The sequence below is a fragment of the Lipophrys pholis genome (genome assembly GCF_963383615.2).
Source record: "Lipophrys pholis genome assembly, chromosome: 1".
In the NCBI taxonomy this organism is placed as follows: domain Eukaryota; kingdom Metazoa; phylum Chordata; class Actinopteri; order Blenniiformes; family Blenniidae; genus Lipophrys; species Lipophrys pholis.
The window spans coordinates 13,429,135-13,454,872 of record NC_137635.1 but is presented as its reverse complement, the minus strand read 5'-3'; the positions used below and the strand labels follow the sequence as shown (position 1 = coordinate 13,454,872).

At 45.7% G+C, this 25,738-nt stretch overlaps 6 protein-coding genes across 15 annotated transcripts; 5 read left to right on the top strand and 1 right to left on the bottom strand.

Moving 5' to 3' along the window:
• The first annotated feature begins 795 nt into the window (after window positions 1-795).
• Window positions 796-3,583, top strand: LOC308113136 (uncharacterized protein). Of its 7 annotated transcripts, none has more exons than XM_080469141.1 (5): window positions 796-978; window positions 1,640-1,785; window positions 2,083-2,178; window positions 2,583-2,642; window positions 2,735-3,583. In XM_080469141.1, exons 2-5 carry the CDS (start codon window positions 1,717-1,719, stop codon window positions 2,762-2,764), a joined length of 255 nt encoding a protein of 84 aa, XP_080325267.1. In that variant the 5' UTR covers window positions 796-978; window positions 1,640-1,716; the 3' UTR covers window positions 2,765-3,583. The 7 variants fall into 7 exon arrangements, with proteins under 7 accessions (XP_080325267.1, XP_080325266.1, XP_080325265.1 ...); XM_080469140.1 differs by having other exon boundaries at window positions 1,604-1,785; XM_080469139.1 differs by having other exon boundaries at window positions 1,524-1,785.
• Window positions 3,581-6,016, bottom strand: rpp30 (ribonuclease P/MRP 30 subunit). 2 transcript variants are annotated; one of them, XM_080469114.1, is made up of 11 exons: window positions 5,513-6,016; window positions 5,022-5,080; window positions 4,816-4,938; window positions 4,667-4,738; window positions 4,503-4,592; window positions 4,309-4,425; window positions 4,197-4,226; window positions 4,092-4,129; window positions 3,932-4,011; window positions 3,768-3,845; window positions 3,581-3,698 (listed from the first exon to the last, which is right to left on the bottom strand). In XM_080469114.1, the coding sequence occupies exons 1-11, from the start codon at window positions 5,592-5,594 to the stop codon at window positions 3,661-3,663; spliced, it is 807 nt and encodes a 268-aa protein (XP_080325240.1). In that variant the 5' UTR covers window positions 5,595-6,016; the 3' UTR covers window positions 3,581-3,660. The 2 variants fall into 2 exon arrangements, with proteins under 2 accessions (XP_080325240.1, XP_080325239.1); XM_080469113.1 differs by having other exon boundaries at window positions 3,581-3,845; window positions 5,513-5,627.
• nudt13 (nudix (nucleoside diphosphate linked moiety X)-type motif 13) lies at window positions 5,831-10,373 on the top strand. 2 transcript variants are annotated; one of them, XM_080469091.1, is made up of 10 exons: window positions 5,831-6,037; window positions 6,574-6,674; window positions 7,394-7,489; window positions 7,673-7,815; window positions 7,898-8,005; window positions 8,075-8,181; window positions 8,245-8,370; window positions 8,457-8,568; window positions 8,640-8,794; window positions 8,906-10,373. In XM_080469091.1, the coding sequence occupies exons 3-10, from the start codon at window positions 7,401-7,403 to the stop codon at window positions 9,095-9,097; spliced, it is 1,032 nt and encodes a 343-aa protein (XP_080325217.1). In that variant the 5' UTR covers window positions 5,831-6,037; window positions 6,574-6,674; window positions 7,394-7,400; the 3' UTR covers window positions 9,098-10,373. The 2 variants fall into 2 exon arrangements, with proteins under 2 accessions (XP_080325217.1, XP_080325218.1); XM_080469092.1 differs by lacking the exon at window positions 6,574-6,674 and having other exon boundaries at window positions 5,874-6,037.
• Window positions 10,374-10,452: 79 nt separating this feature from the next.
• On the top strand, window positions 10,453-12,822 carry LOC308107488 (uncharacterized protein). The gene is made up of 5 exons (XM_080459837.1): window positions 10,453-10,698; window positions 10,841-11,000; window positions 11,077-11,135; window positions 11,213-11,309; window positions 11,439-12,822. Exons 1-5 carry the CDS (start codon window positions 10,528-10,530, stop codon window positions 12,455-12,457), a joined length of 1,506 nt encoding a protein of 501 aa, XP_080315963.1. The 5' UTR covers window positions 10,453-10,527; the 3' UTR covers window positions 12,458-12,822.
• A 508-nt stretch (window positions 12,823-13,330) lies between these two features.
• On the top strand, window positions 13,331-19,171 carry noc3l (NOC3-like DNA replication regulator). Its single transcript, XM_080461035.1, has 21 exons — window positions 13,331-13,469; window positions 14,507-14,714; window positions 15,038-15,161; window positions 15,258-15,412; window positions 15,495-15,575; window positions 15,651-15,781; window positions 15,852-16,013; window positions 16,123-16,216; window positions 16,312-16,487; window positions 16,637-16,765; window positions 16,878-17,003; window positions 17,094-17,174; window positions 17,243-17,343; window positions 17,417-17,489; window positions 17,573-17,636; window positions 17,729-17,800; window positions 17,893-18,074; window positions 18,218-18,346; window positions 18,569-18,666; window positions 18,784-18,868; window positions 18,994-19,171. The coding sequence occupies exons 1-21, from the start codon at window positions 13,461-13,463 to the stop codon at window positions 19,084-19,086; spliced, it is 2,373 nt and encodes a 790-aa protein (XP_080317161.1). The 5' UTR covers window positions 13,331-13,460; the 3' UTR covers window positions 19,087-19,171.
• Window positions 19,172-19,657: 486 nt separating this feature from the next.
• Window positions 19,658-25,586, top strand: bbs1 (Bardet-Biedl syndrome 1). 2 transcript variants are annotated; one of them, XM_080461446.1, is made up of 7 exons: window positions 19,658-19,889; window positions 21,509-21,895; window positions 23,191-23,373; window positions 23,607-23,738; window positions 23,843-23,949; window positions 24,103-24,223; window positions 24,378-25,586. In XM_080461446.1, the coding sequence occupies exons 2-7, from the start codon at window positions 21,518-21,520 to the stop codon at window positions 25,206-25,208; spliced, it is 1,752 nt and encodes a 583-aa protein (XP_080317572.1). In that variant the 5' UTR covers window positions 19,658-19,889; window positions 21,509-21,517; the 3' UTR covers window positions 25,209-25,586. The 2 variants fall into 2 exon arrangements, with proteins under 2 accessions (XP_080317572.1, XP_080317571.1); XM_080461445.1 differs by having other exon boundaries at window positions 19,658-19,895.
• The last annotated feature ends 152 nt before the right edge of the window (window positions 25,587-25,738 follow it).

Below are 25,738 nucleotides of genomic sequence, written 5' to 3'. Positions count from 1 at the left end.
AGTTCTGAGACGTTCCTCAGAGGTTTTTGATCCACATTGTCGTGATAACATCAAACAGCTGCTGCAGATTGAAACATCCATGATGTGAATCTGTTCTTTGCTACATCACAGAGCAGCTCTGCTGGAGTGAGATCTGAGACTGAAAGACTTTAGAGAGAACTTCAGAATAAAATGTATCGACTGTGGGGTTTATCTGCGGAACTCTTCAGCCCCCTACTGCTCAGCCTGTGTAACTACGTCACATCACACTCTTTGCAACAGTTACATCTGGAAGTAATCACAATATTTCTTAGTTATTATGTTTAATACACTTGAAAACACTGAAAGAACATTTCTTTTTTCAAATTATCATTATGGGGTAATATGTGTAAAAGTTTGAGGAGAAAATCTTTTTATTCTATCTATTTTCGTGATGTGAATAATGTGTTTATATTTGATGTGTTTACATGTTTAGTGTGTTCATACTGTATTTCATCTATTCACATATTTACTGTGTTCAAATTTGGTGTGTTTATCTGTTTAATGTGCTAATATGTAATGTATAGTGTCTTTAAAGCACTGTGAATGGCTTTATGTTTCAATGGTGCTCTATGAATAAAATGTCCTTGCCTTGCCTTTAAAGTTCTCAGATTTGCATCACAACTAAAATGTTGGAGAGATTCCGTAACTTTGATGCTCCTGTAATATTACTTTGAATTTGATCATGTATGTAGGTTAAGACCAACTTTATTTAAGATGAATTTGTGTTTCCTATGACCAAACCGGAACTAATCAACTTCCCGGTTAATTTTCTTCAGTGCAGGTTTGTAGACAGGACCAAACAAACAGTCACGCGATCTGATAAACTAACTGGCTCTCTGCTCAAAGAGGTGCATTTTTCTTTAAAAGATTCGTGACATCGAGCCAACGTTTTGGGCAGCCTTGTTACTCAGAGACTTTCCTGGTTTGCCGTTTAAATATCCCACGATGAAGCTTCAGGTGAGATCCCCTTCACTGTTTTAACAGTTAGCAGAGTGGCTAGTCCGAGTTAGCATTCGGGGGAATATAAATAACACTTACAAATATCTGTGGAGATATTCGGTTTTCTGGAGTTCAATGTGATTTTTTGTTTTCATGCCGATCGTTTGTTTCTAACTTTTACGTCAGAATGGTTATCGCGAGAGTTTCGCGAGAGTTTCATGACGATCCCGTGATGTCACTCGATTTGAAATTTTAAGATTACTTCCCTTGACATATCGCACAGATTTTTCACATCCGGTCCATTCAGGAGGCTTCAAACTAAAATTAAACTATGTCCTCGAAGCGAGAAGGGTTCTAGAGCCACTTATTGTTACCTTGAAATTCAACAACCACATTAAGACAACAACAAAATCAGCTCACTGTCATCTGGAAAAAGATTAATTGCTTAAGAATAATATACTTGATTGCCTCGTTTTCATGTATTTCTTGTGAATTGCCTTGTGTCTGAATGGTATTGTATGAATAATGTTCCTTGCCTTACCAACGGGGCTCTTATTCTGAAGATTTGCGACTTCCGGTTGCTGCAGTTGTTGAAAAGCTTCTGTCAAAAGGTCAAACCGTCAGTGAACAACAGTCTCTACAGACCGCTGTGGTCCGTCCTCATTGAGTTATTCAGCAGGTTGAGCCGCAAGTTGTGATTTTATTCTGCCCTGAATCGATGCTAACGGCGGAGCATTGAGGCTGTTAGCCGTTAGCATGCAGTGTGCCAACCTGCTGAAGAAGAGGAGTCTGCAGGAGGAAGAGCAGCTGTGGGGCTGCACCGCGGTGAGTGCAGATACAGATACTGATACAGTATAGATCATAGCAGGCAGGGCTGATTCGGAAACATTTTGTGACCAAATTTAAACTTTTCTAACGTGATGCGTTCAGGTGTATGATTGCAGACTGTAACGTCTTAACTCACTTCTTTTTATTTTTATTTTTGTTCTTCACGTGCACGGTTTTGATTTCCTGCTAGTAATCTGAGCTGAAAAGATTATCTGAGTCTTCGGTTTTTACTTCCTGGAGTTGGACGATGACCTTTGGTTAGGCTCAGTCTTGACTTCAGTGTTTCTCCTTCAGAAACGCAGGTGTTTGGGGGCGGAGCTTCGAGTGGTTGATTGTCCAATGGAAACCTCCCCCAGTCCTGTGCTGACCAATCAGCAGCAGGAGCAGCAGGTGGGACAACAGGAAGTGGAGCTCTGCAGTAAACTGTGATTACAGCTGATAAGCAAACACTCATGTATCATTAGATACATACTGATGGTTTTATATAACGCCAAAGCCTATATAAGATGTACCTGCCTTTTTATTGTCTTAATTTGTTATGTAATTTAGGGGCTTTGTACGGGAGTATAAATTGTTACGCATCGTATCGAATGTATGCTAAGTCTTCTGGCAATACCCAGCTTTATGCAGCTGTAAAGAACACCAGCTCAGAGCCCTGAGGAACACCCTCACGCCAAGATTTTTGTTTGGTTTTGTAAAAATAAATGGCATTAAGTTTAAGATTTAGTCAAAGCTGTGTGGCCAGTGGCTACTTCTGTTTTTATGGTAACCTGTGTGTGTTTGTGTGTATACAGATGGGTGTGGTTCGGGGCAGACCTGCACTCTGCTGCCCACGGTGTCTTGGCGGAGAGCCGGTAAGACTCCTGAACAGTAGACACACAGATTCAGGTGGAAATTTTAGGAAATCTGAGACATTTTGGTAAAATTATTTATCTTATGACTTCAGGGTCACATCAATCACATCATGGGCCACTGATCAACCACACCCCTGCACCAGGACCAGCACCAGCACCAGCCAGGATCTTTGTCTCTCATCCATCCAATTAGATGTTTCTGTGTTCCCTGAACTCTGCCCCTCCGTTTGAAGCATTCAGTCACTCCTAGAGGAAGCCACTTACTGACTTCTGTGTTTTGTTTTTTTCCTACAACCATTGAGGACTTTTTGGTTCTTCTTTCAGTTTACATGCTGTTCTCACATGTGCCTTTAAGGACGGAGTGTCTGTGCGCCACATTGTGGCCCGTCCGGAAAACTACAGTGTTAACATTGTCTAAGTTCTTTTTTTAGCAGCAACTCAGCCATGTAGCCACTGATGCATCATGGGAGATGTAGTTTACACAGGTGTTATGACATAACAAATGCTTAGGGCTGTCTACTAATTTCAAAAGAAAAAAAACAAGATACGATTATCTTGAAAAGTTGCACCAGGTGAAGTTTCACCTCATGTCTGACCTCTTGATTGGTTTTATATACGTCAAATGTATGTTTTCCTGAGGTGCACTCAATGCAGCAAATGAGCTTGTGTGTTGCGTTTTCTGTGAACACACAACTGAGCCAGTATTTCAAAATGTAAGCTGCAGTAAGTAGATTTCATGAATGAGGTTTTATATACACATGTAATGTGTAAAGTTTTTAAAAGACACAACACTCTGGTGTCGTGTCTTAATGATGCATTAAAGTCTTCCCGCGGGTAAATTTCTATTTTTCTGATTGAGATTTTTTACTTCTAAATCCAAGTGAATGAATGTCGAACAGCATTTGTACTTATTTGAAAATAAAGCACAGATATTAACAGACTCTTCAGACTGTTTATTGAAAAGGAAAAAAAAACGAAACATCTTGAACTCTAGCTGATTAGAAGTCCGGCCCACTCATCAGGTGTGTTTGGGTTTCTTTGCTGACGGCTCGTCACCTGCTCGAGTGAACACACAATTCAGGAAACTGCACGTAAATGCATCATCACACATCCTCACAAACCTACAGTCTGTCTGGTCCTGCAGCACCACCTCCTGGGGAATTTTCGATGTGGAGATGATCCCACTCGCTGTCCTCCGGGTTTCTGAACACACACACACACACACACACACATCGATCCTGAGCTGCTTCCTCTGGCAGCACTAGAGTGTCAGTGTGGAGGCGAGTTACCTGCGTGAAGTAAAACTGATCTGCAGGAGGCGGAAACGGCTGCTTTTGAATCTTCGTCTGACAAACCGAACAACGAGCCTCTGATGTACACACAGTTCAGGAACACAACAACTCACTGAGCACACACACATCACTACACGGCGTGTTTGTTGATGGATACAGGGTGATGGTGTCATACGGTCCTCTGAGCTCCAGAGCCTGAAAACAAAGATACGTTAACGCCTGAACCCACCACCTCTCTGCGAAGGGTCAACTGGCTACTGACCTTCTCTGCTGCGCTGGACAGGATCACATTCTGAAACACAAACACATGGGTCAGACATCAGTACAGCGCTGTGTGACATCACACTTCAGGAGACCAATCGTTTGGTGCGTACCTTTCCTTTGCAGCTCTCCATAAGACAGACCGCGTTAGCGATTGTGTAGCGCCTCCTGGTCGAATCTCTGATGGCTGCTGCGTAGGACAGCTCAAACACCACGCCTCTGTCCACAGCCTACACACACAAATACACACTGAGTGTGTGCGTGATGCAGAGACACATTCAGACATGATGCCGTGTTGTGCAATCACCCCGTTAATCGGCGCTCTCTTGAAGAAAAATGGAAGTTTCTCCGTTACAGAGATACACACGATGTCCACATCATATGTCATACAGGCGGCCTGTACACACGAGAACCAGTGTCAATGAACGTCACGCGCCCTTGCAGAAGTTAATGTGCGTCAGTGAAGCTCACATGGAAGAGTTTCTCTGTTGTCGGCTCCACGGCGAGGAGGTCGAAGCGCCGATACTCTGCAGCACTTGGCCTCTGAAGAACACGGTAAACAAAGATCACCCTGTAAACAATACATAAACACACAAAGGTGACTCTACAGGGAAACTCACAAAGTGGCTGGCGTCCGACGTCACCACCGTCAGTCTGTTCAGCACTCTGATTGGACGAGAGCGGCCCTGCACCACCGGCAGCTGACCAATCAGCTCACTGATTGGGGTCGGGACTGGGATCTCCTGCAGAGACAGACTGAATATGAGCCAAAAGGAGAGCTCCAGTGTCCTGCTATCCCTGAACGCACCGCAACAGGTTATCTCACCTGCTTCTTTTTGGTTGAAGGTTCAAACACATAGTTCAGAGCCACCGTGGAGAAACCGACTGCAGAAGAGACACTCAGGGTTGGTAAACAGTATATAATGCAATTTCTTTTGTATTTTAAAGAACCGACATTATTGAAAGGAATTTAAATCACAAGTCCGGTTTTAAAGTTAAAAGTAAGTGTAAGTGACCGGTGTTTTGGTTCAAGTGTTTTTCATGTTAACTGGTGACCGACTTCTTTTAGTGTCCTGCTGGTGCTACATGTTCGATATTTGACGCGACTTTTTACCGCATTTACCAATGACTTTCTAAGTGTTGTACCCTTTGTGAGTCCCTAAAACATCTGCAGTAGCAGTAACTGGACACTAACCCTAAAGGAAGTCGGTCACCAGTTAACATGGAAACCAGTTAATCCTAAACACCGAAGCTCGGAGTGGCCGGTGCTCGGAATGGGAACTTCCCGGTACTTGTAACTCCGGCAGAACAACTCACGGTGAGCCGCAGTGTCAATGAGTCGTTGCAGTTTGCTCTTGTCGGGATTCAGCCTGATGTTTAGGTCCATGAACACCGCCATGCTGCTGTTGAGAACGACGGAAACACTGTTTCCGCCTACAAAAAGGCATGCCGGGACATGGAGTGCATCGCAGAGGCCTCTGGGAAATGTATTTTCTTAAGAAAGTTACTTCGTAAAATTTTATATAATCATTAATAGAATAACACCTGTTGTTTATTGTTTTGTTTTTGGTAAATTGGATTTTTTTTATAGCTTGAAATGAAGCAACTGAACACATTTATTGACCTGAGAGACAGTTTGACCCCTGCAGATGGCAGTAACGAAGTCGCCGGGATATGTAACCGCAGAAGGAGGAGGAGCAGCAGGAGGTCGCGTGGAGCTGCTGTTACTTCATATTTTGCAGTCATGAACGAGCAAAGATCCACTCTGGATTAAACGCAGGAACCTTCTTCGAGAAGAAGCTCCTGATAAGATCCAGACCTGAATACGACCGGAAATACATGGTAACGTCACGTGGCTTTTTATTTATTTTGTTATTTGTTTTTAAGGTTTCTCTGAAAATGATTCATTGCAAGACGATTTCATCCGGTCCTCCATGCAGGTGCAGCAGGAGGTGTAATTATCAGTGTTCAATTTGATTTATTGACGAATGATTGGTGTTGTGTTGTGGTCTATGTATCTATGAAACCAGATGCGACTGTTCAAACTCATTTTCTTTTTCTGAACTGAGATCAAACAGAAGTTATTAGATTAACAGTCAAATGATCTAAACCTGTAGTAACACTGTATTACTTTGACGTTCAGTATCACTGTGAAGAACCTGGGAGTTACTTTTGATCAGGTTTTATCCTTCCCACAGTCTGCAGGACTGCTTTCTTTCACCTGTAATGTCTCTTAAAATCAGAAACATGTTGACTCGGAGGGACATAGGAATGAATCCATGTGTTTATTACCTTCTGAGTAGACTTTTGTCATTCACTATGATCCGGGTGTGTGAATAGTTGCTTTAAAAGTCTTCACTTGATTCAAAATGATGCAGGAGAGATCACATCTTCAGCCAAGCCTGCTCCCAGTAGACCACTGACACACCACATCCGGACAATATCACTCCACTCCAACTGTGCAATAATCTATAAAAAGGTATTTACTGTTTACTATGTGCAATACATCCACCCCCATATTCTGTACATGTCCACACTTATAGGCACCGTGTGCATATTTTTTATTATATTGTATTTTTATCTTTTTTAGTTTCTGCTATGTGTGCTTCTTTCTCTTTACTATCCTGTTGTACCACTGCAAATTTCTCCACATGTGCGATAAATAAAGGATATCTTATCTTATCACTTTTTGTTGTTGTGTAATTGTAACATGATGTGTGGTAGTAATGTGTTGTGTGGTTATGACTGGTGTTTGTTGTAACACATTGTCTGTGATTTGTTGTGTGCTCATCGTGGTTCTTGTGTGTTTTTGTGTCAGTTGTAATTGTGTGTGTTTTGGTTCTGTGGTTGTCTTGTTGTTGTATCGTCTTGAGTGTTTGATTTGTGGCTGTAACCTGTTGTATTTGATTGTGTGATATTCTGTATATAATCTTTTTGTGGTTGTGTGTTTTTAATGTGGTTGTTTTGTGTTTTTTATGTGCTCATTGTTTAATTTTCTGAGGTTGTTGTTGGTGTTTAGTTGCTCTAATGTTGATGAGAGTTGACGTGAGTCCAAAAGTTACATGTTCCTACCTTCCTCAGCGTTGTGAGCTCGCATAGCTTTATCAGCCTTTAGCTTAATGCTGAATTCCAAAATATGTTCAATTCCACTTTTTCGTGCAAAGCTTGGTTAATGTGTGCCCTGCTCTATGTCTGCAGGTTCATCATGTTCAGGTCTGTCTGGCTCCTCCTCTCAGCCACTAAACATCCAGTGATCCACCGCGGCTACTCCTCAGGATACGTGTCCCGGATGAGGTACAACTTCTCTGATCTGATTGGTTGGTTGGTTGGTTGGTTAAGCATTTACTATTTAGTTTATTGATTGGTTAATTTATGGCCCTTGTTGTTTGGTTGGTTGATTGTGTAATGACTGGTTGGTTGTGTGGTTGATTGATTAATGGGTTACTGGTTGGTTGAATAATGAATTCCTCCTCCCAGGTACCTGAGCCGGTTGAAGGAGGACAATGAGGCATGCTTCACCGCACTGCAAGCGGGTTGCGTCTTTCTATTTCACCATCTTGCTCCTCTGCTGCAGAAAACCGACGGGGTAACCTTCAGACCCACCACGCTCGCCTGCTCCGGTAGAAAACCAAAGCTGCATCGAGGACCTCACACTAAATCAAAGTCAAACAGACACTCACATCATTGTGTTTTCCATTCCAGATGTGCAGTCAGTCCTGCAGAGACTTGGCGCAGACCAGTCCCTGCTAAACGACTCTGTTCTGGTCGGCTGCTCTGAAGACAACCAGGCTCAGTTCTGTCTGGATGTTGGTAAGGACAAGTTTGGGAGGAAACTCCAGAAGGCACCGGCTCAACTCTGATGTTCTGGTCTGTGTCCAGGAGAACTGGACCAGGCAGCAGTAGAAGCAGAGTGTAAAGGAGTCTTTGTGGATCTGAGGAAAGCTTTCTTTCTCCTTGATGGAGAAGCAGCACCTCTGGTGGCCAAGGTGAGCAACTGGAGCCGGACCCGAAGGTTTGACCTCTGATCTGCGTTCTGATTTGCTTTGCAGGGTCAGGCTCTGCTCCGGTGGCATCAGACCAATAGGTTTAGTAGCGCCACGGGTCAGCCAACCCAGCGGAACCAGTCTGGCAGTCAGAGAGTCTGCAGCAACAGCTCCACCATCTTCTACCCCAAGGTACCAGAGCCCATCTCCACCAGAAAGACCTGGTCCCATTAGGATTTCTGAGAAGTTTCATCAGAGTATTCCTGGTTTGTCCACAGATGTCTCCAGTGGTGATTGTCCTGGTGTCTGATGGGAAACGGTGTTTGTTGGGCCGACAGTCCACCTTCCCTCGAGGGCTGTACAGTGCTCTGGCAGGCTTCTGTGACATGGGTTAGTCTCGGTTGACTTGTGCGTGCCTGCGTGTGTGCACAAGGTTGACTGTGACCTGTGTGTTGCTGCAGGGGAAACCGTGGAGGAGACGTTACATCGGGAAGTAGCAGAGGAGGTGGGCCTGGAGGTCCAGAGCATCTCATACAGCTCCTCACAGCACTGGCCTTTTCCTAACAGCTCATTCATGATTGGCTGCCACGCCTCCGTCAACCCGGCCCACACTCAGGTGAGCAACACACACAATGTGATGTGTGTAGATATGACTTTATGCAGGTCTGACAGTGATTCAGATGAACTGATTGCATCTGTTGGACCTGATGACCTGTGGGTGTTTCAGCTGGACGTGGACCACTTGGAGCTGGAGGACGCTCGCTGGTTCACTCTGAAGGAGGTCATCATTGCCCTGCAGGTGAAGACTCCGCCCAGGAGAGGCGACCCACCCGTCACCTGGCTTCCTCCCCAACACGCCATTGGTCACCGCCTCATTTCCGAGTGGGTGGAACATCAGCAGTGCAGCGTCCAAAGCTGATGCACATTTCTTGATATGAAAAGTCCTTAGACTGGCCCAGAACCCTTGATAACCAGTACTACGAAGCTGGTTATCAACTCCGTGATTCAACTCAAGTGAACCAGCATCATAGTACGAAAAGCTCTGGCTTGATCCCTTGAAGTTGCCTCAATAAGAGAAAATCCTGCATCATAGTGCAATTCTCAGGACAATTATAGTTTTTCAATTTATAACTTTTTCCTTTTGTTTCATTATGAATGAAAACTGTGAAAAATAGAATATCTGTTTTAGATCTTCACTCAATTATTGGAAGTGACAAAAGTATTGTGAGACAATAAATCACATAAAAAAGCCTGTTTGTTTGATAAAGATGAGCTGATGATGTGATCTGCAGTGTTTTGTTTGTTAATGATGAGCTTGGATGTTTAACTCTATAAAGGCCCTTTGGAATGAGGATCTGGGGACACCAGACATACCAGATGAACTTTGAACAGAGATACTACATAGAGTACAGAATCCTCAATTTGTTAAAAGTATGGCCTTATTCAAGGTATACATGTACACCATACCTCCTATACAAAGGCACAGTTAGCGAAGATTTACAAAATGTATCCCTGTTGATGTCAGCAGTGACCTGCAAACTTGATTCAGTCTTTCAGGCTCTGTCTTCCCTGCAAATACTTGTCAGATATTACTGTAGAGGTTATAGAAGAATGAATTAAACCAAATGCACTTCTGGAAATTGAGTCGACCTGCCTCTCATAGTCATTGGAGAAGAGACATTTTATATTCTAATAGAGTGAAAAAGATTATGCTCTTGGCAGTTGGTTTATTCAATACATTCAACAATATTTGGGGTCCTTACTTTCGATGTTAAAAGAGTTACTTTCCCAAGTGACCTAGATATTTTTCTTTTTCATTAAAACATTTTTTTTTTGACAACCCTAAATTATCAGATAAACACATTGGAAGGGAACGGCCAGAAGAAGGAAAATACGTTTAGCTGCACTTCACTTGAGAATAATGAAAATAATAATAAAAAAAAAATAGATATCTGAAAGTGAAGGATGTTGGACTAAGATGAGTTTAATGCTGCAGGGCTTCACAGTTTTATCAATATTAATAAGTGATGTGGTTTTTTTAAGGTTGTGTGTGCTTAGTTTAATGTATTTTTTTGTTTTGCTCTTTTTATTGTGTTTTTACTGTAATTATAATTGAATGACTCTGTACTTTTTTGCAATATATGTTTGGACGTGGTATGTTGCCCCCCCAAAATACAATAAACAAAGTTTGAATTAAAAAATAAATAAATAAAAAAAAAGCTTGAAACATTTGTATCTCCGGTTTAACCGGATGTGTTTCTACCCGGAGCACAGAGCAGGGGACACTCCCGCAGTGTGGAGTGTTGTTTTCGTCCTTGTTTACGCTCCGCGGCAGCGTCTCCCCGCGGGATGAGCGCCTCCGTCGGGCTGCTGCACACGCAGCTGGCCGCCGTCATGGAGTCTCTGGTCCACGCTGCCGTGGCGGAGCTGCACAAGCTGCTGGAGGACGGAGGAGGAGGAGGAGGAGGCAGCCCAGGAAAGGAGCCACTGGAGCCGGGGAGAGCGAGCAGGGAGAAGGCGGTGAGTCACGGAAAACATCAGCTCTTCTAAATGCTCACAGACCTGTTGCGTTGTCATTTTAAGGAGGCTGCTGTCGGAGCAAAGCGGTAAATGTATGTGATGTCACAGAGGTTGGGACAGTAACCTCTGACGGTGCGTTCAGGTGCTGTTCGCCTCTGTCATGGAGATTCTTGGGAACGAGGCTCTGGGGAAGATCCTGAACATCGTGGATGAGGCCCAGCCGCTGCTGGAGTCTGAGGCTCCTCGGAGTGCGAAGCGTCCACAGACCAGGGTGCTCAACGTCCTCAACAACACACGAGTCGGTATGTACGCCACCGCCACCCAACCAGGCGTTCCACTTCCTTATGATGTTTAATGAGTTATTTTTGTTGTTCGCAGACCTCGAGCACTCGTATGGCGTTCGAGCCGAGAACACAGACGCAGACTCACTTCGTCAGGTAAGAGTCTTCTCCGAGGACTCACCTGTGTGCCTGCGGGGCGTTCACTGACCTCCCGATGCCTCTTGTCTTTGCAGACTAAGTCAGAGGAAGAGGAACCTGAGGCACCGTTCGTGCTCGCCGTCACCGTCAAAGACGAACACGGAAACATCGACCTGGGAGCCATTGTCGAGCGTGAGTTCCTGAACGCACCACACACGAGTCTGTCTGGACTGGGACTGGATCTTCTGATTGTTGCTCTGAGTTGATCTGAATCTTTGTTTTCGAGGCATTCACCTTGAGTGTTCCTGGGTTCTCTTCTAGGAGCTCGGCTGGAAGCCGCTCAGCCGTCTGACTCACAGCAGTCGCCGCCGAAGGTTTCCGTCAAGTCGGACTCGAGGCCGCAGGGCGGTTCGTGGAAGTTGTTGGCGTGTTCGCTCTGCAGCAGATCCTTCACGTCTCAGAGCAACCTGAAGTCCCACCTCTTGATCCACACGGGCGAAAGGCCATTTTCCTGCCCCACCTGTGGCCGGACTTTCCGCCAGCGGCAGACCATGCAGAGCCACATGCACACGCACAGCGGCGAGCGCCCGTTTGAGTGCACGGAGTGCGGCAGGCGCTTCTCCAAGCAGGCGCAGCTGAAGACGCACTCGATGGTGCACAGCGGGGAGAAGCCGTACAGCTGCGACGTGTGCGGCCACCGCTTCAGCCTGCTGCAGAACCTGCAGCGCCACGCGCACACACACACCGGCAAGAAGATCTTTGTGTGCAACGTCTGCGGGAAGGGCTTCACGCGCGCCGTCACGCTGAAAACGCACCAGCTCATCCACACCGGCCAGCGGCCCTTCAAGTGTGACCAGTGCCCCAAGACCTTCCGCTATGCCGTCAACCTGAAGAACCACCAGCGCGTCCACAGCGGCGCGCGGCCTTTCAGCTGCGAGCTGTGCGGGAAGAGCTTCGGGCAGGCGGTGAACCTGAAGATCCACCGGCGGATCCACACCGGCGAGCGGCCCTTCAGGTGCGCGGAGTGCGGCAAAGCCTTCAGCCAGCAGAGCAGCCTGATCTCTCATGGACGCACGCACTCCAGCGAGAAGCCCTTCGAGTGCGACTCCTGCGACAAGAAGTTCAACAACGCCAACAGCCTGAAGCTGCACATGCGCGTGCACACCGGTGAGAAGCCGTACGGCTGCGACGTGTGCGGCCGCACGTTCAGCCAGGGCAGCCACCTGCGCACGCACAAGAGACACGTGCACGCAGGCGGCAAACAGTTCATCTGTGACAAGTGCGGCAAGAGATATTCGGACCAGCGCAACCTCAAGCTGCACAAATGCGGCTATGCGTGATCCACGGCGAGGCCACACCCACTTCCTGGAAAACAAATTGAATGTGATTAAATAAAATGACTTTTTTGGTTTGTTTGTTTTCACCAATACAACACAAGGTGTTGGACCTAAACTATCAGAGGTCATTCATATTGCATTGGGTGGAACTTCCATTCCAGATCTCCTCAGCTGGCGAGCTGCTGCACCATCCATCCCCGCCCACTGACCTGCTGCATTGTGATTGGTTGAGATTGTGACTCTACCTTAATTGTGAATTTTCCTGTAAATGTGTATAAAGTTAAGTTTCTCAAGTTTTATAGACAATATTTTTTATGTTTGGGAAATAAAAATGTAGAAAATGAAAAACAATGCAACTGAGTTCACTCAATTCTAAAGAAATTGTTCATTGGAGTTTTAATGCTCTAAAAATGTACCAACTCCCTCACTGTCTTTTCATCACCATCAGGGTGTATTGTCTGAATACAGAACATCACATTTTTTTCTTACTGATCTTTTGGTGTCCAGGGGATTGCATACTTTTTATTTACTCATGAAAAAAAAATTACTTTATTTTTCAAAATTTGATAGGCAATATTTTAAAACAATATCTAACAATTAACTTGACTTACAGTATTGTATTATCAGCGAACAAGGTGGTGATTTTGAGTATTTCAGAATATGATCTAATGAAAACTAATCAACCAAATGAAAATGTGTTTCCTGGAAATCACCAAGCGTAAATGGTGGTTATGATGAGTATTTATATTATACATTTAAATTTCTGAGCGTTTTTACGTGAGAAACCTGTTATATTTTGAGTGTTGAAATACCTTTTCTTCCGGCCGCTGGGGGCGCTCTAGTCAACGCAGTGGCAGCTGTGTTCACGGTTTACTTCCGGGTCACTGTTCAGCACGCGTGCGGTGACCAGCACCAGCGAAAACACCGACTCCTTCTACCTGCAGCAGCCGCGAGGAGCGACTTCTATCCGGCCTGAGTGAGCAGAGAGCCCCGGGGAGCTGCCGCCATGGGTCCGGTGAGTGTCTTAAGACCGGAGTCACTCCAGGAAACATGTTGGTGTCACTGTGGAGAAAATATTTTAAATTCAGTGTTTCCAGAGAAAAGTCTGGTACCGATTCAGTACCAGAGTCCATTTAAAGTCAACATGTATATAAACCAGGCACTGTTCAGATTAAAGGGTGGTTCTTTTTTTTATTTAAATTCAACTTCCTGAACAAGAACAGCAGGGGAAATATTTCTAAAAACAGATCCAAACTCTGTAAACCAGATCTAGAATCTCTAAACCATTCTTTATTCTAGACTTGGGCTCTCTAAACTAGACCCAGAGTCTCCAAACCAGACCTGGACCTTCTAAAGCAGAATCATTAATCTAGACCTGGAGTCTTTCAGCGTCACTGAGACTCTAAGCCAGAACTTTGACCCGAACTGAACTCAGATTCCAAACACAGGCTCTTTAAAAACAAAATATTAACAGCTAATCTTCCATTTTTTATTTTAGACCTTTTAAAGGTGAACTTTTACTGTTCATCAGTGAGTTTATGGCTTCTGATTTTTTACCCCCCCAAAAAGTTTCAGCTTCTCTTTCTTCATAACTTTACTCTTTGCTTACAGCAGTAACTGACACTTTTACATTGCGAGTGAGTACATTTGAATCACACCACGCCCTGAATCAATTGAAATAACCTGTATATAAATCATTTCAGAGTAATAGCTGGAAACTGAAGCTGTTCCCAAGTAGGAAATTTCCACTTTCCTTTTGGGAGCTTCGTAAGGAAACCGACAAATGTCGTTGTCATGGAGACAAACTCCTTTCACACACACTGTTTGTCGCTGGCGAGTTACGATCGGGTAACGAAGCCCAAAAGTTTTTCAACTTGATTTTAGCTTTCATGTTCATGACATCAGGTTTGAATTTAGAAGAAAAAAAAAGGAACTTCCAGTTTGGTAGCATTCAGGAGGACGTTGGAACATTCCCAGTTGTCCTGAACACAGCTTGAAGCTTTAGTTGCTTCGGATGTGGCGGTAATCCTGTGTTTGTCTTCATGTCTGCAGCCACGATCGAAGAAGCGGCGCCCGACGTTCCGCCGTCTGCTGAAGACGAGCGGCGTGAAGCTGGACAACAAGCTGAAGAACCGCCAGCAGAAGCAGACCGTCACCGCCAAGAAGCAGCGGAAAGAGCAGAAAAGGCTGCGGCAGGCTGTGAAAGGCGCCGTCACGGCCATGCCGCCACCCTCGCTGGAGACGTACTGCCCCAGGCCCGGTGAGAGGACGGCGTTAAGATCAGGACTTGGTTCATGGGATGGATAGCATTTTAAATTATATCATAATTCACTATTAAATGATTGATTTTATATAGGACTGAGCAATAAGACAAAACATTTCTTAGGGTTTCTGATCTTTGTTCTTTGAGCTTTGGTCATTGGTCTCAAAGTTTGATGTTTGGTCTGTAATCTTTATGGTTTTCTGCTCTCTGGTCTTGACTCTTCTGCAACACATCTTTGGTCTCTGACCAGTCTAATAAGTTCTGGTCTTTGGTCTGATCCTCGGACGGTGTAAAGTGAACCGTCTCTCTGTGCTTCACAGACGAGGAGGAGGAGGAGGACTTCCTGGACACGTTGCCCACTGACATGTTGGAGGATGACGACCTGCGGCAGATGAGCACCATGGCTCAGCGGGCCTCCTTCGTCACCAGAGATCTGTCGTCATGGTAATACTGCACGCAAAAACACACACCTGCACACGTTTTGTCGTACGGGCACACTTTGCTTACTGAGGTGTGTTGGTTTTGTGCATGGGGTACCAGCGCGCCAGTACACAGTGGAAAGAAACGCAGCTCGGAGGTGATGCGGGGCTACGAGAAGGTTCCCCGTAAGCTGGCGAGGACCGAGCAGAAGGAGGTGATTCACCTGCTGCCCATTAAAGACAAGAGAGGGCTGATCCCACAGAGCATCCAGAGGGGTAACTCACCAAACACGCCTACATCAAACTACCACCTCACAGCAACCGTGCAGGTTGTCACAACTGTTCTCTGTGCTGCCAGCTGTGCCGCAGCAGGTTGAAGATGAAGAGGAGGAGGAGGAGGAGGAAGATGCTGCAGAGGAGATGGACCACCTGGAAAACGGTAAGAAATGTCTTGGATTTGTTTAGGCGGACAAAGTGGGCATGTCATGTGACTGTGGTGTGACCTCCTGGACAGAGGGGGCAGCGCTGAGCATGGAGGCGCTGACACCAGCAGAGAAGGAGCAGCACAGATCTCAGAAGATCCAGGAGAAGAAGCTGCACATTGCTGCCCTGGGATCAGCCGTCATATCGGACCCCATCAGTAACGTAAGAACTGCCGCCGTCGGGCTCCCCGCGTTTAAAGGTTGCTGTGGTAACGTGATGTGTGGTGCTGCAGGTGAAGCGTGTCAAGGAACTGCGTGGGATGCTGATGGAGGCTGACCCAAGCGTGGCGGTCACCGTCAGGAAGCTGGTGATGGTTTCTCTGATGGAGATATTCAAAGATGTGGCTCCGACCTACAGGATCCGCCCACTGACGGAGGAGGAGAAGAGCACCAAGGTACCAGACACCCACTCTGAGGATCAGGAAGTGATGCTCTCTGTAGTCCTCCATCCTTCTCAGTATTCGTAGTCCTGTGTGCTGTACTGAGACACAAAGTGTGTTTCAGGTGAAAAAAGAGACTCATCAGCTCCGAGAGTTCGAGGAAGTTTTAGTGAGTCAGTACAAGTTTTACCTGGAGGACTTGGAACAGACCATCAAAGGTATATACACACACACACACACACACACACACACACACATACATTCTTAGACATGCACGCACAGTGACCCCTCCCTCTCCCCCTTGCGTGCTCAGACTGGAAGCAGCAGAAGAAGAAGCGGCGTCAGGCGGTGAACTTGGGGTCGTACGCCGGTCTGGCGGCGGTTGCCGTGCGCTGCCTCTCTGAGCTGCTGCTGGCAATGCCACACTTCAACTTCCACAACAACATCATCGTACTGCTCGTGCCCCTCATGAACGACCCCGACAGGAAGGTGAGACACCCCCGTCCCAGCTCGCCACCTCGTGGAATCCACAAAAGTTAGGACGATGTGCCAAACGTCATGTTTTGATGTGCGGCCCAGCTTTTTAGGAGCCGGTACTCAACAGTGTGGTGATGCCTTCAAGTCTCTGTGTGTTTCAGGTGTCGGACATGTGTTGTGACGCCTTCAGGAAACTCTTCCTGCAGGACAAGCTGGGCGCTGCCTCACTGGCCACCGTACGGGTGATCTCCGGCCTCGTCCGGAGCCTCAACTACAACGTCCGACCTGAGGTAACAAATCAAACGCACCCACACAGTTTCTGGCCTGATGTAATGGATCAAACACGCACACACAGCGACAGTACGTTAACATGAACTGCGATGTTTCGTCTTCAACCATCAGGTGCTGCGCACGCTGCTCAGTCTGAGGATCAAAGAAGTGAAGAAAGACATCGAGGATACGAAGCCAACAAAGAAGTTCATGAACCACAAAGAGAAGAAGAAGAACCTGTCGAGGATGCAGAGAAAGGTACACACACAATGTTTGCCTCTGCATTTAACATGTGTTATAAGGTGTGGTGTGTGTGTGTTACAGTGTTACTGTTTGTGTTTGTTACAGTGGAAGAAGGCTGAGGAAAAGTTGGACAAAGAGTTGTTAGAAGCTGAAGCTTCAGAGAGCAAAGAACACAAACTGAAACTGGTGAGTTCAAACTTCTCAAACTGGATTCAATCACAGAGACGACAGACTGAACTCCTCCTGCTCTTCAGCACACAGAGACTCTCAACATGGTCTTCCTGGTGTACTTCAGGATTTTGAAGAAGGCTCACAGATCAGTTCTACTTCCTGCAGTTCTGGAGGGGCTGGCCAAGTATGACGCACACACATATATACAAAGACACACACAGACTTTCTCTGTCATGACACTGGTGTTACTCTCACAGTTTTGCTCACCTAATTAACCTGGAGTTCTTCGATGACCTGCTCAACGTGCTCCAGAACCACATCCAATCAGGAGTGAGTATTCCCCTGCCCCCGCCCCCTCCTCAGTCTGCTGGTTGTTGATTGGTTTGTTTGTTAAAGTCTTGTTTGATTGGCAGGATCTGAGTAATCAGGAGAGTCTGCACTGCATCCAGACGGTGTTCACCATCCTGTCAGGACAAGGTCAGAGTGCTTCCTTATGAAGGGACAGATTTTATTGTGGAGAGTGAGCATGTTTGGAGCTTTATTTTGGCGGGGGGTTGTGTTTGAACCAGGTGATGTCTTGAACATCGACCCGCTGACCTTCTACCAGCACCTCTACAAGATGTTACCTCGCCTCCACGCAGGTCAGTCTCTTCAGGACGTCGCATGACCGCTGCTTGTTTTTTGTTGTTGTTTTTTTTTTTCACACTCCGATGTCTCTGATGTGGCGTTTCAGGGAAATCCAATGATGACATCATCATCGTGCTGCGGTGCCTGGACGCCATGCTGACCCGCCGCAGGAAGCAGGTGACCCTGCAGAGGGCAATGGCGTTCGTCAAACGACTTAGCACGATCAGTCTACAGCTGCTGCCCGACGCCAGTGTGGGAATCCTCGCCGCCACGCGGGCCGCCCTACATGTGAGTGTGTGTGTGTGTGTGTGTGTGTGTGTGTGTGTGTGTGTGTGTGTGTGTGTGTGTGTGTGTGTGTGAGGAAGCGTGTGTGTGAGTGTACCGGTGACAAAATTATTTGAAGTTAAAATGTTTGTGTGTGTATTTGTCAGTCCTTCCCAAAGTGTGACTTCCTGTTGGACAATGAGATCCAGGGCAGCGGCTTCTACCTGCCAGAGCTGGACGACCCTGAACACTGCAACGCTCAGAACACAGCCTTATGGGAACTACACACACTGCGGGTACACACACGTTGCAACGCTCAGAACACAGCCCTGTGGCACGTACACACGCTGGACACACATCCTCGCTCTTTATTCATATACGCACATACTACCAGTATGTACACACCTGCAAGTGAACACACTAACTATATTAGTATACATACACACGACACGTTTATGCTCAAAGATACAGAAGGAACTTAAACACTTATTGTTGTGTTTGTTATTGTGTGTTTGCAGAGACATTACCACCCGGTTGTGCGTCTGTTCGCGGGTCACCTGTGTCGTGGAGCTCCAAGTGAAGGATCAGCTGCATTGAGCGTGGAGCTGAGCCGCAGGTACTTTCTGTCACTTTTCACCTAAGGGGGCGTGGCCTGTCCAGGAGCAGAGGCGTGTTTGTTTTGATTTGAAGACTTCTTGCAGAAATAGTGCTGACATTGTGTGTGTGCGCGCAGGGCACCTGTGGAGCTGTTTTGGGACTACAGTTTCAAAGACATGACCTTTAACCCACCAGTGGATAAACCTCCAACCAAGAAGAAGGTGAGAAAATCAAATGCACCTCAGGGATGGTGAAAGAAAGTGAAACACTTTGATCTGCTTTGTTTTTGTTTAAAAAAAAAAAAAAAATCACTGGCTGATGTTTGGGGGTTATTTGTGTGTTTCAGGATCAGTTTGTGATTGGAGAGGCTCTGCTGGACGCTGAGCTGCAGAAACAAATCGATAAAGTCCTCCACACACATACACAAACACAGCTCTGACACACACATCCTGTTCCTATTGTGATACCTGATTCTGTGATATATTTGGAAATAAAATCAAAGGTGACTTTATGTTATTCAGTGAGCACAGAGTTGTGTGTGTTTGTGAATGAATGAGTGAGTGGAGTTTTGTAAATTCCTCTCAAAAGATGATGAAGATGCATTTAGGTAAAAAACGTTAATGTTGCATCAAATCTATTGTGCAATAACTTTAGTCACACCAACAAAAACCCAAATTAATAAACTCCTTTATCCTTATCAATATTTAACCCATTAATGTTATTTTGGCCAAGGCTACATTACATTCAAGCTTGATATCTTTGGTGGTATATTTTGACTACTGAATGAATTTATCTGCATTTGATTATTCTCTGGCAGTTTTTGTATTTAAACACTTATGAATAAACCATTTTAGATCAGCCTTAATCATCTTATATATTCAAGTTAATCAAACAAAAAATATTCTAAACTCCATTGAACGTTTTTTACTTGCAGAAACTTTTAAAGTTAGTGTTACAATTAAGGGGAAAAAACTCTTTTACAAATTGTGACGTCATCGGCCGGGGACGGAAGTAGCGGATTGAGGGATTAGAGCTGAGGAGACCAGCAGTAAATCTAACGGACGGATTTACACGTCTCTTCTCACTTCTCTACAATCCTGCGTCAATTTTTCTCCGAGGTCTCTGGAAATAACCCCGAAACGGAATCTAATGCCCGCTGCTACACGTCTTTTCCTGTCGCTTTGAGGTTGATAAAACGCCTGAACGACCGCCGTCAACAGACGCACAGAGCCGGTTTCCTTGGTAACGGTGAGCGGGGGGGGGGGGGGGGGGGGGGGGGGGGGGGGGGGGGGTGTGTGATTAAATTACTGTAAATATAATTAATAATACACTACAATACACAATAAACAACACATTAAATGAAAACAAAGCTGTGTTTTTTTTATTTCGAACATGTAAATACTCGAGACAAAACAAGGAGCAGGTCTAAGGACTAATCCCAAAGTCATTTGGATTCTCCTTGTAAAGCGCCAGTCCCACAGGGATTTAGGTACTTCTTGTCTAAATACTGTCCACAGATGTGTCTGCACAGTATCCCAGCTACTTGGTTGTGTCTCACCATGTATGCTGATCCTGCTTGTATCTTATACCCTGCTACTATTTACTGGATAATCTCTCGGGGATCTTTACACAGCCTTGGATCTGATCTGCTATGGTAGACCTGTTCCTTGATCGCCCTTGTGATCGGTGATTGTTCTCGTGCTGCTATGATTATTACCTTCAACGAAAGTTGGGCGACCAACCAAGTTGGGTGACCAACGAAGATGGCCAAGAAGGTTATGTGTTTGTCTTTGTGTATTTATTTATTGGTATTTATGTATGTATTTTACCAACATTTCGCAAAAACTACTCAACCGAATTGCATAAAATCTTCTGGGATGATTTCCAAGGACCATTTTGGGATGTTAACAGCTAATCGTTTCTGAATAAATCCCCCAAAACTGCAAAAAACAATTATCCCATTCATCCCCATTCATCTCGTCACACTAAATTTCCTTTGAAATTTTCTAGTAATAATAGCACTCATACATTTCCCAGAAAGCTTTGCAGCCTCTCATACCCTGGTAGCTGAGTCGTTTCCATAGGGACAAGTCAGGTTTCACACATCAAATGTGGCGTCAGCGAAGGTATGCGCTCTACAGAGTGCCCGTTCTACTTTATTATTGGTTTGTTTGTATGTATGTATGTATGTAACCAACGTTCCACAAAAACTACTCACCCGAATTTCATGAAACTTTTAGGGATAATTTGTCATCATTCAAGGTCCAGTTGATTAGATGTTGGTACGTTAACAGCTGACCGTTTCGAATAAATCCTGATCTACCAAGTGAGCACCGATATGAGCTCATGGCTGTTCCCCAAACAAATATGGCGTTGGCAAAGGTATGCGCTCTGCCGAGTGCCTGTTCTAGTTGCCTCTGTGTTGTCTGTCAGTCCAGTATTTTCCATCCATTGGTGGGTCTTCTTGATATCAGAGGAGCTCAGTTCTTGGAACAACTCAGATACCGCACAGAACCCTCAAACACCCAGCAGATATAGAGATAGTTATACTAGAAGCCTGCATTCCTCATCTGAGGCCTGTGGCATATTGGTACTCTTGAATTAAAAAGGTAAATATGGCACCGTTTCACTTTTGATTTGGCCTGGTATTTAGTGTCGATGGTGAAGCCTGGGCCTGGTGGAGCAGAAAGAACAGCACAGTATAGATATGAACAACAATGCACTGTAAATACAATGCCATAAACAACACTAGCAGAACATTGTAAATATGAACAACTGAGTTTTCCATAACTGTTTTCCTGGGGGTCATGTGCTCTGATGGGTCAGTATTGATGTACCTTTCATCATCTGGGTGATTCCAGGTGTCGGTCATGTCTTCTGGGGAGACGAGCGGCGACGGGGGGAAGTGGCTCGACGCTCACTATGACCCGATGGCCGGCCTCTACACCTTCTCGTCCTGCGTGGACCTGGCTGAGCTGGGCGGTGACGGGGAGAGCCGCCTGCTGGTGGGGGACCTGGGCTCTGGCTCGGTGGGCATGAAGCTGAAGGTGTACCGCGGCACCTCGCTGACCAGCGAGAGCACGCTGCTGGACCTGCCCTCTGGCCTCGTGGCCTTCTTCATGGATCTCCACGAGCCCCGCATCCCCGCCGTGGCCGTGGCCTCCGGACCCTGCATCTATGTCTATAAAAACCTGCGGCCGTACTTCAAGTTCACCCTGCCCAGCCTCCAGGTCAACACGCTGGAACAGGTGCATGTTAGAAACCCACAAACCCAATTTTTCAAATTTAAAGTTATTACCAAACACAAAGTATCAACCCGCTTTTTAGATCCCGTCCTTTAAGTCTTTTTAATACTTTTTCATAGAAGATTTACTTCTGCTCTTCAGTTTGGTGTCTTTGCTACAGCTTTTAGGATTATAGTTAAACCTCCACTGAGGAGAAATAATTTAGACGGTGCAGTGCTCCAGAACTACAAGCCAATATCTAATCTTTAAGGAATATTTTAGAAAAGCTTGTTTCAATTAGTTAAATGATTTTATGATATTTAAGAAAATCATCTGGCTTTTGAACTAATTACAGCTCAGACACGGGACTGGTTAGGACTATATGAGCTCACATAAATGAGCTGCTTCTTGGTATAAGTGCAACAAACTTAATTATCTCGGAGGATCTTCATAGGCATCTCTGAGTTTTTATCTAAAAGCCATCAAATGAACTGCAGTGCTCCTTAAGGCTCTCAGCTCCCACCATTTTAACCTTCAAATTCCGCCACTTGATGTCATGATGAAACATCAGTGTTCACAGGTTATGTTATGTTTTTTGTTTTTGTTTTTTCACGTTTATAAAGCTCTTAATGTCTTGGTTACATAGATTTATCAGACTTGATTTCATCAGATCAGCCCTCAGGTCTTCAGCTCTTTCAATCATTCCAAAAGTTAGAACAGAGCCCACGGCGAAGCTTCCTTTTATCATGAAGGCAAAATATCTGTACATTTAAAAAACAAACTTCATTTTAACCAGACTTTGAGATGATTAGTATTCATTTATGTATTCTCTTACTCATGTATAGACTCTATTTTCACGACAGCTAAATTCAAGAAAAGTTGTTTACCTGTCTGACATGTTTCGGCTGCGCCTGCCGCCTTCTTCAGAGCGTCATCCGACGTGTCAGTCTTTTCCTGCATTTACCTGTCCGTAAAAAAGTGTCTATACATATGTATTTCGAACAACTAAATGAACACAATTCAACTATTCTATTACTAATTTTTACCAATTTTTTAAACTATTTATCCAATTTACACTCAGTAGCTTGAACTGATAGATTCATTTTAGTATTTTACCATCATGCTAGATTGAGTTATCTTTGTTTTTAGTCTTTATTTTTTTTGTCCTCTAAATACCTCACTCTGCCTCTAGTGTTTCGTCATTGTAGATGTCAAATCGCTCCCCTCAGTCTTTGCTGCCTTGATTTTGAATTTAATCCTTCAGTTGTCATCAGTTTGTGGACTCGCCTGTGATCTAATGCTTTGTTGTGATTGGTCAGGACGTGTGGCAGCAGGTGAGGGAGGGGCAGATCGACCCTCTCACCCTGAAGGAGATGTTGGAGAGCATCAGGAAGAAGGCCGACGTGCCGCTGTCCATGCGCTCGCTTCGCTTCCTGTCTCTGGATCCCGACGACATGGACGAGTACGTTCAGCTGCACAAGCAGCAGCCAATCAGAAGACAGGTATTCTCCCATAGCACACATTCGTGACCACATTGTCGTTAACGTGGTTTTACCTGCGTCACAAACTGCTGTCAAACTATGTTCAAGAATCAAAACAACAAAAACATTCCGAGATGAATTCATGGCTGCCTGGCTCGCAGAGGATGTGGAAATGACCCAATCGGGACTCCGTCCTCTGTGTCCTTCTCGTGTCCACTAAGCCTTCTGATTGGTCGATGGTGTTGTGCTTTCAGACGGTCATCACCTGCATCGGGACTCTGAAGAAGAGCACGGCTGATGAAGACGGCGTCAGCTGTCTGGTTATCGGAACAGAGAGCTGCGAAGTCTTCGTCCTCGACCCAGAGGCCTTCATCATCCTCTCCAAGGTGTGAGCCCAACAGCACAGCCAGGGGGCGCTGTGAGCCGCTCTGAACGTGTGTTTAGACCTGAGGACCTTCTTGGGATGTCTGACTTTTTAGGACTGTTTCAGATGTCGCTGCCTGCTGCTCCTTCGTTCATGGATGTGACGGGTCAGTTTGACGTGGAGTTTCGCATCACAGTGGCGTGTCGCAATGGGAACATCTACGTCCTGCGCAGGTGAGAGCCTCCAAGAAAGGTGATGGTCCTACAGTCAGATCCTGCATGTTTCAGACCAGAAGAGCCAAAAGCCACGTTTCACCCTGATTGGACCCTCACTCTCATCCTCAACTGTTGCTAGCGCCTGATCTACTGTCTGCTTGTCCTCTTCAGAGATTCGGACAAACCAAAGTACTGCATCGAGCTGGCGTCCCACCCTGTCGGTCTAGTGCGAGTTGGGAAGAATGTAGTGGTCGGCTGCACAGACGAGAGCCTGCAGTGCTTCACTCAGAAGGTAAAGCAGAGTCTGACGAAGGTCCATCAGGTTCAGATTCACCTTCCCACAAAGCAGAGAACAAATGATTTTCTTCAGGTTTAATTCAGATGTTTGGAACTGAACTCACGTCACAAAGAAACAGCTTCAGCCTTTGTGTTGGTTGTGTGTTCAGGGTAAAAAGCTGTGGAGGATCGTTCTCGCAGCTCCCATCACCACCATGGCGGCCATGGACCTGCCGACCCGGGGCTTCCAGGCTGTCTTGATTGGCCTGGCGAACTGTGAGGTGCAGCTTTACCGGGACAAAAACCTTCTCAGCACCATAAGGACGCCCGACTTGGTCACCAGCATATGCTTCGGCCGGTACGGACGTGAGGACGGAACCCTCATAATGACCACCAGAGCCGGCGGCTTGATAGTGAAGATCCTGAAGAGGACGGCGGTATTTGATGACCGGGACGGCGCCCCCGGCCCACCACAGGCGCAGAGCATCCGTCTCAATGTGCCCAAGAAGACCAAGCTGTACGTGGACCAGACGCTGAGGGAGCGCGAGAGCGGCTTGGCCATGCACCGTGCGTTCCAGATGGATCTGAGCCGTCTGCGCCTCGCCGCCGCCAAAGCTTATGTGAAGGCGCTGGAGTCGAGCTTGACGCCCATGTCATCCAGCCTCACCGAGCCCCTCAAGATGAACGCCGTGGTGCAAGGTTTAGGCCCGACCTTCAAACTGACCCTGAATGTCCAGAACACAGCGGCGTGCCGGCCCGTCATGAACCTGGCCGTCAGCTTCCTGTACGACGAGAGCTTGTATCGCGTCAAGAACCCGTTCCTCAGGATTCCCCTGCTAGTGCCCGGACTCATTTACCCCATCCAGACCTTCGTGGAGTGCACCAGCGACAAAGGCATTGCTGACATCATCAAAGTGTTCGTCCTCCACGAAGGGCGGAGCTCACCACTACTGACTGCACACATCAACATGCCGGTCAGCGAGGGACTGACGCTTAACTGAGCACGAGACACAACGTTAGCAGCACACCACAGTAATCTCTTGTAACTTAACATATATTTACCTCTTCTTTACCTTTAGTCGCTCCAACTTCACCTTTATTCATTCAACTACCTTTATTTATTATGAACTTCATTCTCTTTGTTTCTCTTTAACATTCCTGAAGTTGTCAATCAGCACTAATCAGACCAAAAATATAACTTTCTTACAAACTCAATCAAACTGGATTCAACGTGACCAAAGAGCACATTTACTTTAATAATGTATATGATGGGACCACCTCCAGTTCTAACTTCTCATTTTGAGCTTTACTGCACCTGATTGTAGATCTTGTTTTAGTTTTTTTTCAGTTTGTTGTAAATAAACCAGATCATTTAAGCTAAGTCAAGCCTATGTCTGTTTATTCTCCTGAAAGAATATGACAAAAGAAATCATTCATTCATTCTGAGGTGTTGAGTGAAAGGGTTGTGACTTACATAGGCTTTAAAGTTGATTTTCATGTTTTGTTTCTTACATAAAACTGACTTCATTTT

Excerpts from the sequence above, each read along its gene's own strand:
- LOC308113136 (XM_080469136.1), top strand. The coding sequence starts at position 1,717 with ATGCAGTGTGCCAACCTGCTGAAGAAGAGGAGTCTGCAGGAGGAAGAG. Across the intron at positions 2,214-2,582 it reads GTGGAGCTCTGCAGTAAACT|ATGGGTGTGGTTCGGGGCAG; the intron begins GTGATTACAGCT and ends GTGTGTATACAG. Across the intron at positions 2,643-2,734 it reads GGTGTCTTGGCGGAGAGCCG|GGTCACATCAATCACATCAT; the intron begins GTAAGACTCCTG and ends TTATGACTTCAG.
- nudt13 (XM_080469091.1), top strand. The coding sequence starts at position 7,401 with ATGTTCAGGTCTGTCTGGCTCCTCCTCTCAGCCACTAAACATCCAGTG. Across the intron at positions 8,006-8,074 it reads TCAGTTCTGTCTGGATGTTG|GAGAACTGGACCAGGCAGCA; the intron begins GTAAGGACAAGT and ends GTCTGTGTCCAG. Across the intron at positions 8,371-8,456 it reads CCACCATCTTCTACCCCAAG|ATGTCTCCAGTGGTGATTGT; the intron begins GTACCAGAGCCC and ends GTTTGTCCACAG.
- bbs1 (XM_080461446.1), top strand. The coding sequence starts at position 21,518 with ATGTCTTCTGGGGAGACGAGCGGCGACGGGGGGAAGTGGCTCGACGCT. Across the intron at positions 21,896-23,190 it reads AGGTCAACACGCTGGAACAG|GACGTGTGGCAGCAGGTGAG; the intron begins GTGCATGTTAGA and ends GTGATTGGTCAG. Across the intron at positions 23,950-24,102 it reads AACATCTACGTCCTGCGCAG|AGATTCGGACAAACCAAAGT; the intron begins GTGAGAGCCTCC and ends TGTCCTCTTCAG.
- LOC308107488 (XM_080459837.1), top strand. The coding sequence starts at position 10,528 with ATGAGCGCCTCCGTCGGGCTGCTGCACACGCAGCTGGCCGCCGTCATG. Across the intron at positions 11,001-11,076 it reads CCTCAACAACACACGAGTCG|ACCTCGAGCACTCGTATGGC; the intron begins GTATGTACGCCA and ends TGTTGTTCGCAG. Across the intron at positions 11,136-11,212 it reads ACGCAGACTCACTTCGTCAG|ACTAAGTCAGAGGAAGAGGA; the intron begins GTAAGAGTCTTC and ends TTGTCTTTGCAG.
- rpp30 (XM_080469113.1), bottom strand. The coding sequence starts at position 5,594 with ATGGCGGTGTTCATGGACCTAAACATCAGGCTGAATCCCGACAAGAGC. Across the intron at positions 4,739-4,815 it reads CGTCGGACGCCAGCCACTTT|AGGCCAAGTGCTGCAGAGTA; the intron begins GTGAGTTTCCCT and ends CGTGTTCTTCAG. Across the intron at positions 4,227-4,308 it reads TGGAGAGCTGCAAAGGAAAG|AATGTGATCCTGTCCAGCGC; the intron begins GTACGCACCAAA and ends TTTGTGTTTCAG.
- noc3l (XM_080461035.1), top strand. Across the intron at positions 15,413-15,494 it reads CCCACAGAGCATCCAGAGGG|CTGTGCCGCAGCAGGTTGAA; the intron begins GTAACTCACCAA and ends CTGTGCTGCCAG. Across the intron at positions 17,344-17,416 it reads GTTCTGGAGGGGCTGGCCAA|TTTTGCTCACCTAATTAACC; the intron begins GTATGACGCACA and ends TTACTCTCACAG.